Source organism: Lutjanus erythropterus, chromosome 18 (genome assembly GCF_056507025.1).
Source record: "Lutjanus erythropterus isolate fLutEry1 chromosome 18, fLutEry1.hap2, whole genome shotgun sequence".
Taxonomy (NCBI): domain Eukaryota; kingdom Metazoa; phylum Chordata; class Actinopteri; order Lutjaniformes; family Lutjanidae; genus Lutjanus; species Lutjanus erythropterus.
In genome coordinates this window covers 17,635,548-17,648,731 of record NC_139334.1, presented here as the reverse complement: position 1 = coordinate 17,648,731, position 13,184 = coordinate 17,635,548, and the positions used below count along the sequence as shown (strand labels likewise).

The following is a 13,184-nucleotide window of genomic DNA, read 5'->3' as shown; positions in this document are numbered from 1 at the left end:
ATCTGAGAGGGCACCGGCACACGTTACACACACAACGCACACTTGTCCCTCAGATATGTGTTGCTAATGTGGTAGGTGACATGCTCAGTTAAGGGACTTAACGAGTTCCAAACACTGATTAAGACTCCTCCCTCTGGCCGGAGGATGTTTGGGAAGCATGATATGGTACAAACGGATCCTAACCAGGACCAAATGGCGCTGCGAGGCGGTGCTTTCTACGTCTTTCTATTGTGCTGTCAAAATAAAAATAAGGCTGATTCTCATGAGCTCACATGCTCGTTCACATAATCATGTGTTAGCCAAGTTATCAATCAGTTGATTGATATGGAGTCTGTCAGATTGTGTGTGTGTGTAAGCTGATAAGATTTAGGTTCATGTGAGAAGGTGGCCGAGGTGATAGGAGGCTGTGAGGGACACTGAGGTCAGAGAAAGTGATAATTCGTCAGTGAGAGATAAAGACTGACGACTCCCATAGTACAGTGATGGGAGCTTAAGTGTGTTATTTAGACAACTGTAAAACTTTGATATAATACTAGTATAATATATATATATATATATATATATATATATATATATATATATATATATATATATATATATATATATATATACTCAATACCTCTTTCAATACCTCAGTAAAAAGAAAAAAGTTGTAGGCACACAAATTTTTTTCCCCTTTTTTTAAATTAAGCTGGAGTCAGTGCTGGCACTGAAAAAGTCACTGAACTGCCTGTTTTTTCTGTAAGCCAGATTTCTGACAGGACAATAAATACTGAACTGAACTGAAGAAGTGAAAGCACTTAGTCCTTTTTTTTTTATATCTTTAGTACTTTCGATACTATAATTAATAGATACTGTATGATTTTTACATGATCTCTAAGTATAGATACTCTTGACAACCTTAGTCAGGAGTTTAAGGTTGTTATTAAATAATAAGAACAAATAATTTGCACTATTTATCGTTCAAAAGTGTCAAACAATGAAGTGCAAAGCTAAGATGAATTGTTATTATTAAAATGCCTGTTATAGTTTTTTAACGGACTTATAGTGGATCAGACAGTTTGTGAATTTTTCCATTAATACCACAAAGTTAACAGTTGTGAATTTTCACTAAATTGTGTGTATCATTCTTCGATGCACATGAAACAGTTGTTCTAATGCAGTAAATTTAAACATTGGAACGATATGACTTCAGACTGAGTCAGACAATGTATTGTTAGTAACACTGTACTGTGTCATGATTTTAGGGAAGATCTTAGGGCTGCAACTAACGATTATCGATTAATCTACAGATTATTTTCAGGGTTAATCGTCTATAAGATGTGAAAAATGGTCATCACAATTTCACAGGGCATTAAGTGACTTCATATTGTTTATTTCGTCCAACCAAGGGTCCAAAACTCATAAACTTTTCATTTACTATCATAAATGACAAAGAAAAGTAGTAAATCATCTCATGTAAGAAGATTGAACCAGCAAATGTTTGACATTTTTGCTTGAAAAATGACTGAAATGATTAATTGATCATCAAAATGCTGTAACAGATTTTCTTTTGATTAACTAATCAATTAGTCAACTAATCTCTAATAAATGTCAGTATTAATTTAAATTAATTGTTGCTTTTTCTGATGTTTATTGTCAGAGCGATGTTGGTAATGTTGGGCCTTAAAACAAACAAATAATCTCTGACATGTGTTGGCATAAAGTTTTGGTCAGAGAGTCAAACAGATTAAAAATAATGATGAGCCCTTGATTGCCATGACAAGAAAGCCATTTTAATTATTTTTAAAGAGAATGACTTGGAGTTGTGATTTTCAAGATCACATGTATTCCTAGAGTACATCACACAAAGTCAGTTTAAGTCCAGAAAATGCTCCTACCCAAACATTTGTTGTGACATTTTTTGTGAGTTTGGATGGTTTGATCCCCGAGTTTACATTTTGCACACCTTCCACCTCCTCATGTAAGCCCTCAAAACTAATTTTGTGGCAGGTCAGTGAGCTGAGGGCACGTCCTGCTACAGGGGTTATAGTGGTTGCTATGGTTACCAGATAAAGTACTGGAACCCTCCAGTCTCTGTTCTGGTATCTCGCATCAGTGAGTGTAAATTAGCTCCTGGTGCAACGTACAGCTCACACCACCCTGACTCGAGCTGACCTCCCACACCCTTCATACTCACACATTACACCTCCACACCTCCATGTTAAACCTAACACTACACTACACAAACATACACGTACACATAAAACACTCTCTCTACCGGCTCCAACAGCGACAAAGACGAACCACGTCCGCGTCACGTTCCATTTCCATACCCCATCGACAGAAAACATAAAAACGTCGGGGAGAATTACACCTGGCGGAAGGTGTTTTATTTTTTATTGCCCTCTATTCCACCTTAATTACGATGCTTGTGTAGGTTTGGGCGACTCATTTAACATATGAGTGTGTGCTGCGGCTGCCTTGTATTTGTGTTTTCCATACCTGAGCAGAATTGAACTTTTTCTTGCCCACAAAAACAAAGAGGGAGGTGGAGAGAGAAAACAAAGTGTTCTATTCTTAGCTCCAGTCGTGTTAATAACTCGTCTGTAGGAGGTTAACTCTTCCATTCAGCTCCTGTTATGTATGGACAGGTGGATGTATAGTTTGTAGCAAGGGATTATTTACCACCCTGCTCGTGGACGCCCCTCCAGGCAGAGTCAGCCTTTAAATATCCTGTTTGTGTGCACGGAGGCTCGTGTTATCAGGGAGTCTTCATCATGAGGCTGGCTGACTTAAGGCCATTAAAATACACAAGCTGGATGTATGGTGATCAGCTGCAGGGTCATACCACCTGGTATGCAGCCTCTGGGTCACTGCTCCCCTCTAAAACACCACACATACAAACAGATCATACAGCCATTATCTGACCTTGTAAATAAACTCCTATAGGCAGCTGCCCATAGCACTGATTCCCAGCGTGAGGGTCTCAATGCCCTGTAGTGGTCACCAAAGCTTGTACAGGGTCATGATGCCTTCTTAATTTACGGGGCGTAAGAAAACTTAAAAAAAAAACAACGTATATACAGTAGGCTTATATCTCAACATTTCATTCATTTCTGTAAAGAAAAATAAATTAAATTGTTAGATTATCATTTAAACTCATAATATGTAAATTCTGCTGCGAGGCGTATTAAAAAAGATTTGATGACATCATGAAGTGGTGTGGGATCATGGGAGCTGTTGACATGACTCACACAGGAATTCCGCTCTCAGATGAGGTCATGTATTAAAGTTTTATTCATGTTACACTCAGTCACATTCGCCATCTTCCTTCCTCACTCTGACATAACTGGTGTATCCTGTTTTTTTCCAAAATACATAGCAACAAGCTATGAATTCTGGGAAAAAAACAGCTAGCAGCTAGCAGGAAACAGACTGTTTAATAATATAAAATAATAACATGCCCCTGCCTTTAATAAATTATTGATTTTTCTGCATTTGAATATTGTTGAAATCATTTGGGATAATGTAAGCACACAGCTCAACAAAATATATGATGTGTCTAGCATTCTTAGACATTTTAATGTGGAAATGGTACATATTCTAGTGTGTCTGTGTATATATGGCCAATCTTAGCAAAATGCAAGCTAAATAAAAAGCAGACCCAAAGAATGTGCAGTTTTGTTTTTTTTTTTGTTTTCAGCTATGAACCAGAATGAAAATCTGCAGAATGATTTTTGTTTGTAATGTGATATTCATCTAAGATCTTTTTTTTTCTTTTACAAACATAAGCACACAATACATTAAAACAACCTAAAATGACACCAAGTAGGACAGTGGAAAATCTGATAGACATGTTGCTGTAATTATGTGGACACGTGGGCCTGCTGATTAGTAAGAATTTTGTTTTCTTTTCAACATAGACGAGCCTAGCACATAACATATGTAAGTACAGGAAACTGAAAAGGGAAAAAGTTCTCCTGGGCACCAATATTGTTCTTGGAGCACAGAGTGAAAAGAGGCAGGATTCATTGTCTAAAACAAAATCCTAAAAATTTAAGGAAAACTTATCTGTAATCTGCTCAAAAATCACCCAAATCACTGCAGTTAATGCGTTCACTATTTGGATTATTTGTGCAGTTTATCGGTTGTTCTGTATTTAAATTGTTATGTCTTGAATATAAAATGAAATATCCATAAAATATGCCATTTAGTCAGGGGTCATCAGTTTATCAAAACGATTCCCTTGAAGAAAAAGTGTGGGAACCACTGGCATATAGCGTCGACTGCCCATGAAAGAACAGACTATTTGTCACTTATACATATATTTTATCTTTGCCTTTTGCTATGTACATAGTTCTTCTGTCTCCGAGACAGACTTTTATTCCTCCATACCTCTCACCGCGATCATTCTCAATGCTTTCTGTCTTAAAAGACGTTGAGCAGGTTCAGAGAAAAGACTGACTAAAGCTAATGTTTGGCAGTGCTTTACTGGGTCTACCTTGTGACCTGATGTATGGATGCTGGAAACAAAGAGGTCTTTGTGGGGAGACCTCAGAGACATAGAGTTCACCCTCAGGTAGGGGCTTATGCTGTCTAAATCATTGCTGGGGCGTTTGTTTAAAACGGGTCTGTGTGGTATGTAAAATGAAGTGACGGTGTTTTAAAGCTGAGCGTAAATTCATCTTGATTTTATTGATAATTCATCATGTCGTGTAATGTGTTTTGGCAGAAGTGCTCGGCTCCCAGTTTTTGTAAAGCTTTTTCTCACCAAATGTGGCAGATCAAATTAGCCTTGATCTGTGTGTTCGGTAGAAATGTTTAACAGCGGGTTTTTTCTTGGTGGAGGGGGGCGTGCTGTCTGACCTTCATCAACCTCAGACTTCTCAGAAAGTGAGAGGGTTATAAATAAAATCAAGAAAGCAAGTTTGCACATTCTTTGAAGGTACAGTTTGTATTTTATTGTATTTTTTGCTTTTGCAGTGCATATTTTCACTGCTGTGTGTATGTATGGGTTGAGCATTTAAGATGCACAGATTTAATTCAGCGCTCAGCTCAGCTCTGGGCCGCACTGACTCGCTGTAAGTGTGTGTGCAGACAGACACTAATAACACTCCCTCTTCTCCATTCGAGGGTTTTTTTTTGTTCCTGAGTGCCTTTGCTCTCATTAAGCAGCCGTAGTAAGCTGCTTGGCACCTGCTTTAAATGCGACCAGCACCCGTTCATTAACACTAACGGAAGCGTGGCTGGCAGCCGCAATCCACGCCCAGGCTCGTCAAGTGGCCCCCTCGCTGAAATTAGCTATATTTCACAAACAATTTCACCAACTCGTTACGTAGTTTGGTGTTTATTGGAAGATGGCTGACTCTGACTCTTAGAGGTGGTGTGTGTAATAAGCACACACCAGGTTAAGATGAGGCAGCCCACATAATAAACAATTAATTTGCCTTCAAAGTCAAACTGAACTTCCATTCACTTCCTCACAAACTTCAGAGGGACTCTATAGTAGTGTAGAGTGCATCACATGCTTAATCTAAACGAAAAAATCTCTCTCTGTATGTATGTTTGCTATTCACATATCTCATGTGAGAGTGATTTTTTTCAACCCAAACACGATCTTTCTGAAACCTTAACCAGGTATTTTTCGTCCGTAACCAGGATTTTAGCCAAATAAGACCCGCAACTATTACATTTTTCTTCTGAGACTTTTTGTTTTTATTTTTTTTGTATTTGGCATCTATAGCTAGCAAAGGTAGACACAAGACCAGTCACTGGCAAAATTTCATGGGAAATGGGCTGAACCGTAGACATAATGTGGATTTTAGATGACAAAATATATATAGTTACCCATTTTTTAAAATTGGGGAATATGAGAATCACTGTAGGCCTACAACAATGATTTTTTAAAAAAATGTTTTTTGTAAAATTTATTCATTTCCATATAATTTTTTGTCAAAGCCACTGTGAGCCACTGTAGAGGGGCCACATGAGGCTCCAAAGCCACAGATTGCTGACCCCGGCCCTAAACCTATTCAGATCTTAACCATAGTGTTGTCACATTAGAAGATGTAATTAGTTTGTACAGTGTGCACAATGAAGAAAAAGCACACAAAAATCTTGCAAAAGTTTCACAAATCTAGGGTTCCCTTCGAGAGAAGGCCTTGGCTGGGGACCCAAGGGCATGCAATGTCGAATTTAATGCAATTTTGTCAGATGGTGGTGGTGTAACAGTAAACTTGACGGTTTGGCCGTGAACAATTGAACCACAAGTCTCAGAAGCTAATTTTTTGGATCTGGTGTGTTCACACAAATCTATCAATATAAGCCACAACAGTTTTGTCAAGATTGGTTTTCTTCAATTTTGAATTTTGTCCAAAGGCCTCTTTGATTATAAATGACTAATGGTAACCATGCTTTGACTAATCATAACCATTAGACAGGTAGAACTGAAGAAGCCTTTGAGATGAGAGTTGTCTTGAAGAAATGTCTTCAAGAACGTCAAGCAAGCCACAATCTGCTTTTTTTTTTTTTTTTTTTTTTTTTACTATTCCTCCCACAAACTTCAAGCAATCAGATTTTCGATATTCCTTACAGCCTTTATAGATGGCCCTCAAAGTACACATTTACTACATTTGGCAAATATGTATAGATATACCATTACAAATTTGGTGCCATTTGGTCAATAAGGTGGCCAAATATCCCAAGAACCGTTCGCCCAGTAGATATTGCTGAGGACCCAAGAGATTTCTGCATCAAGTGTTAAACTGAGTGGTTCACGACGACACTGCAAGCAGCACTTCTGAGGTTCTAAACGGGCACTGCACTAGTATTTATAATTGCTCTTTACAGTGTCTGGATGCTGCTTGGAACTTTTTCCTAAGAGTCTCATACTGTAGCCGTCAGGCTCAGTGTTGGCCCCCTGACCGTTCCCTTCCCCCTCTGTGTTATTGTTTGTATTCCCAGTCTCAGGTTTTTACCTCAGCGTCCCTGTAGTATTGACTTGTATTAATTCTGAGTAGGATTCAAAGTCCATTTATTTTCTTTACGGTATGGAAAGGCCTTGGTGACATGGCTCCCCTGTGTTTATAATTTTGCTTGTTTCAATTTGTGCTCGGCCTCCCCTGACAGACCCAGGACATGATGTATCGTACACCGCTGCCTTATCTGTTGATGTACAGTTTTAACCTTTTCAGAAGGTTGCCTCTCCACTCTGCACAGACCCGTCTCCCTATTCTCCCCGTTTCAGCCTCACCTCCCCATCCAGAGCACAGGAAATACATACAGCATGGCGGCTGAATAAAAAGAAGACCATAACCCCCTTTCCAAAGTCATCTAATGTAAATGTTTAGGTTTTGTTTCCATAACATTTCCATATTAAGAGTTGGCGACCATGTGCAGCGGTGGACCATGGAAACGATGAGAGTTTGGGGGCTCGAGCTTTGTGTGGTGCCGCTGAGAGGCTGAGCTATGTGTGTGACATTGTGGTGAACTTTCAGTGTGCATCTGTGGGCTTTCTCCAGGGCTGTTAGCTTTGGCCTGTTTGCTCATAGATACAGCACCGTAAATCACACACTGTAAAATGTAGAATGCGGGGATGGGGTGCAGAAGCATGTACTGCTGGAAGGGCCTCTCGACGGGAGGGGCGTGTAGTCACATATTATTTCGTGCATGTGTCTGTCTCCTTACAGGTACTGTATGTAGAACATGCACTGCCTCAAGGCCCAGTCAACACATTACAGTAGACGCATAACTATGAATAGAGCGCGACTGATACTGGATAATTTTTGGCCAATGCAGATACTAGGGAGTAACAAAATTTCATAGTATATACATGACAAAATATACATCAACACAGTTTTTTGGAGTAATCCATCAAATGTAGTTATGAAACACTAAATGTTTTGGGAGCAGTATATTTTGCAGTTATGGCATTATTGAAATTATTGATTTATTTTTAAGTACATAGCCATATAATAAACAATAATGACCCCCTAGCTGTGCAATATCCCTTATGTATTGTCCAAAATGACGTCAGGGCACTGAAACAGTAAACTTTCATTGGCATATTTAAATATTAACACAAATAGAACTATAGGGCTATTAGGGCTGCATGTGTCTTATGTCTGGAGACCAAGATTTGTAAGCCAGGTTATCTCTGCAGCTCTGCAGTACTTGATTATAATGCTATTTTGTGACACAATCTTTTATCAAAAGAATTGCAGTGATGCACTAGATAATATTATGATGTGAGGTTCACCACTTTGTGAAAAACTGTCTGGGCAAATCTCAACAGAAAACTGCAAGAATTAAGGAATTTCACCATCTTCAGAGGTAGGGGTGTGTTGATGTCAATGGCATCAAGACCCGTTAATGCTGAAAGGAACATACAAGTTTTGGAGTAACATGTGCTGCCATCCAGACAACGTCTTTTTCTGGGAAGTCCCTGCTTATTTCAGTAAGACAATGCTAAGACACATTCACAAAGAAAATTCACACAAAGAATGTGAGAAACATGCCCCTATCCCAACTTTTTGAAAAAAATAATGCAAATCATTGCATTCTTTTTTTTGGAAATCATACACACCGATATAGCTATGATGGGCCAATATTGGTCAGCCAGTATCAGTTGGCTGATATATCTGTCGGACTCTAGCTGTGAACTTGCATTTCTAATTTATGTTCTTGAAATACCTTGTCGAAGTTGTAAGGTCAGCCATCTAGGTATTCATAATAAGCTCATAAATTAAAACCATACAAGAGACTAAAGATTCCCATAATTATTATTAAAATAGCACCATCGGGTGTTCGAGTCTGTATTTTAATAGGAAATGATTGATCACAGGTTCAAGGTTTTATGCACTTTACCTTGGAGCTGAACTTCTGTTGCTCTCCGTGGCCCTTTGGCTAGCTTCCTGTCTGGGTCTCCAGAGGCCCCCACAACATTGTTAACTGTCTGAGGATAGAGTGTCTGGGACCGGAGCACTGTCAGGCTCCTGAATCTGGTCTTGCATGTGGGGGCTGAGGTGCTCTCCGTTCAGAGTTCAACTGTGACATGTCTTTATGCATGGCAGCTAATGTTCAAAGAGTAGGTATGATCTATATGAGGCAGAGAGGGGCCGCTGGTGGCTCTTCGGGGCATAATAAATAGCTTGAAAAGATGATTTATCACCTTTGTGAGGAGAAGTAGTGAAGAAGAACTCCTCCATTTTAATTGTTTCTGCACCTTTCAGCTGCAGACCTTCAGCTGTACAGTAGCTACGGTGTCTACAAGACACAATAGCAACAAAATGATGAGAGGGAAGAGAACAAAAGATAGAAAGCAAGGAGGAAAAAACATGTTTAAATAGTCTGAACTTGGCTTCTCAGTTGCTTGGCAAGTCATTATTTATAGCTTTTAGTAACAGCAGTGCTCGCCAACTAAGGCAAAGTTTCTCTGGCTTTGAATGTGAATGAAACAGCTGGACACTGCTGGATTGGCTAACATTAACCGCCAGATGCCGTGTGTTTAAGTCTCAGACTTTTTGTTGAACCCTGCACGCTCTGCTACACTCTCAGAAAGAAAGGTGCTAATGAGAACAATAAAAGATTTTTTGGCTTGTCTCCATAGGAGACCCTTTTTTGGTTCCTAGTAGAGCCTTTTACAAAAGTTGCACATGGAACCGTTTCAGACAGTTCCACCCAAAACTCCCTATGAGACGTTCTTAAGACATACCCTTCTATGGTGTAATGGTTCCACCTAGAAGCCACAACCCTTTTATATTCCAAGGGTTTCATATGCATAGAACCCACCCAGGGCTTCTACCAAGAACTCTTTTAAATCCCAAGGGGTTCATCCAGAACCCATTCAGGGATTTTTCAGGAACACTTTTAAATCCCAAGGGGTTCATCCAGAACATACTCAGGAGTTCTTTCAAGAACTCTTTTATATTCCAAGAGCTTCATCTATGTAGAACCCACCCAGCAGGTTCTACCAAGAACCCTTGTATATTATGGTACAAAGAATCCATGATGAAAGAGTTCTCCAAGGGTTCCAACAATCATTGAAGAAGTATTTTCTTGAAGAAGGGTTCTGTGGATGAAAAGGGTTCTTTGTGGAACCTTTAGTCTTACAAAGAACGCTTGTGAATCCTTTCTTCAAAACAAGCATTCTTCAGAAGCAAATGGTTCTGGGTATAACCTCAGCCCTTCAGAAAGAATTCTTTTGGAACCCTTATTTCTAAGAGTGTATGTACCAAAGGCTTCCGATGACAGGATGCGGAGGCCTTGGTGTGTAGAGCTTTGTTATTTAACAGATTATTGTTATTTCACTGCCATTGTAATGTGATCGAGTGTTTATCACCCTGTCAAGACAGATCTTAATCTGCCTGCCGGCTTTTTTTGTTTGATTCAGCACAAGTTTCCTGGATGGTGATCAAAGGCAAATACCTAAGCAACCTTATCTCTCATAGATCAATCTCGCTGGTGTCCCATCTTTCTGTCTCTTCACTTGCTTATTCCTGCTTTTTTTTGTTACACCTTCCAAATCCAAAGTCAACAGCCGTAAGCATTTTGCAGATATGGAGTCAAAAGCGGCACTGTAACTCATTCATAGCTACTTCAGAAGATTCCCGGTGATGATGTACTAACAAAAGACTGGCTTTGTTTCTTTTGTTTTGCAGGTTTGGTCCAGGCCTTGTGATCTACTGGTATGGTTTCATCGGAGAGCTCGACTGCCAGAGAGACAGAGGTATCCTTCTCAAAGACTGCTTCCCTACAGACATAGTCACCCTGTGCCACGCCGCCCAGCAGGACCGACCGCCACAAGAGCCAGAATAAAGACAAAGAGCGAGAAAAAACTAAAGATGGAAGGATGAATGGAAGGAAGACGAGGAGGCGGGAAGGGTAGGAACAAGGGGTGGATACATAGATCCGGAAGCAATTTGGCTTTCCTGCAGCGCAAGACTCCTGGCAAAAATCTGCCCTGAACTCCACCTGACCTTCTGTCTCTGTCTGCCTCTGCCTTTCTTCCTCCCTCCCTCTCTACCACATGTAAATACACACCAGCACTCTGTACATCTGACAGCACAGGGTCAGATTCATACCTGTGCGTGAAAACACCATCTTGGAGGCTTTCCTGGTTGTGTTCGGCTCCTCCTGGCCCCTGGATGGCCTCTCGCAGCGGACGGCCAGGGTGAGAGCCGGGGCCGGAGCAGGACACATGGCCCTTCCTTATCACACCCAAAGCCCTGGCCTTTGTCACTCCTTCCTCCTCTGCTCCATCGGCAGATAAGAGAGGTGCGGTCCGGGGGTCTGTGTGGACGCCTGACGCTCACCTGCGTCACTCGGTGCCCTCTCAGACGCTCTCCACAGGAGTAAACAGGATCATTTCTGAGTAAAGCTGCTCTCACTGTGACCTTTTTCACTTTACATTACAAAATGTATTTCTCTTCTTTTTTTTTTTTTTACCACAGTAGGTTGAAGCAAGGGTTCACACCACAGCTAAATTTCACCACAGAATTATATCAACACTTTCTATCTGCTTCTCAAGTGTGAATTTACTTCATTAATTATAATTAATTAACTAGAAATCAATTTTTCACACAGTTCCCACTTACCTCAAGTGCCAAAGAGTTTGATGACATTACACAGCACAGGCCTCATTCATAAAAATGTTGGTAGATTCGCACTCACTTTACTTTTACTCTACTTTAGAGGTCTTAGTCTTAATATCATTTCTGCTGGTGTACTAAAGTTTGATGCATAAAAAACCTTACTTGCCTTACATACTTATATTTTTTTTTTCTAAAACACTGGTATTAGATCAGTACTTGGTATTTGCCAATAAGCAAACGATATTCAATTTACATTGATATAAAACAGAGAAAATAACTAAATCTCCAAACATGAGAAGCTTGTTCAGCATTTTCTGTTTCACAAATCAAAATTATTAATAGATAATCAAAGTAGATGTTATATTATCAGCCTGATGGCAGTACTGAATATGTATCTTTTGAGCTGTATTAGTTAACATTTGCTAACATCAACTAGCAAGCCAAGTATCTTGAATCTACAGTGTTCTCCACACAAGGGATTAAGGCATCTGCTGAGCCAGAGAACAGAGCAAGGGCCATGTTAAGGGGGGAAAACAGAGGAGGGAGATTTTTATGTTTTGCATTTTGAGAATGAAGTCAAACTTTTAGTATTTTTGCCAGGCATCAGAAAAAAAAATCAGAGGAGGATTTTTATTTATTTATTTTTTTTGCATTATGGGAATAAAACTAAAATGTTGAGCATGATGTCAAAATTCCAAAAATAAAGCTGAAATACCATGTCAAGAATAAATTTCAATTAGTATTTCACTTTTATTTCTTCTCTTTTCTTCATTCTCAAAATGCAAAATAGTCTTCCTCCTCTGATCTGTTTCATGCAGTTGTCATGCAGTTTTATGTACGTGTATATTATAAATAAATCCGTTTTGACAAAAGATTTTGAGGATGTTCTTGTCATGAATATTAACAGCATGAACTTAACATCCGTGTTATATATGTCTTTAACTTAAGCGAGTGCCCACAGGTACATATAAACACCCGATTTCCATGTAAAGGTGTGTGACTGTCCAGCAGTTGTCTGTTGCAGATCTTTACAACCCCGGTGCCTTTTATGAGCAGACACCAATGGAAGAAACACAGCCCAGCGAGGGGAACCAGAAGTGAACATAAAGTTGAGTGATGCTTTTAGAGGAAGATATGCACTACCTATAGGGGGTCCCTGTCGACTTCTCTTCTTTATGGTGCAAAAAACGATAAGAGGAAAGAAAGTGAAAGCATGAAGAACCTGCCACCACCTCAGAGAATGCAGCTTATAATAAGAGGGGAATCATTTTACATGTGTTGTGCCCCCTAACTGTTGCAGTATTGAATTTGTTTCCTAATATCCAGAGGTGGCAAAAGTGCACACTTTCTTTACTCAACCAGAAGTGCAGGTACCTGTGTAAGAAAAAAAAAAAAAAAAAAAGACTGGTATAAGTAGAAGTACTGATTCAATTCTTTACTGAACTAAAAGTGAAAAAGTACAGGATCTGAAATGTACTCAAAGTATAAAAGGTCGCCCTCTGAAGGTCATTTCTACCAGCTGTGTCTGTGCAAAGCTAACTGAATAGTCCAACCTCCCTCTTTTTCATCTTGGTATGCCTTTTACTTTGTTTTCATCATGTTATGTCTTTT

The 13,184-nt window shown here is 39.6% G+C and overlaps 1 protein-coding gene across 1 annotated transcript in view; it reads left to right on the top strand.

Annotated features, from left to right (window-relative positions):
- Positions 1 to 11,804, top strand: part of cdin1 (CDAN1 interacting nuclease 1) — an 86,249-nt gene extending 74,445 nt beyond the window's left edge. Inside the window, exon 11 of the mRNA XM_084742401.1 lies at positions 10,641 to 11,804. Coding sequence (XP_084598527.1) covers positions 10,641 to 10,797 — 157 coding nt within the window. The 3' untranslated portion in view covers positions 10,798 to 11,804. The remainder of the gene's footprint in view (positions 1 to 10,640) is intronic.
- The last annotated feature ends 1,380 nt before the right edge of the window (positions 11,805 to 13,184 follow it).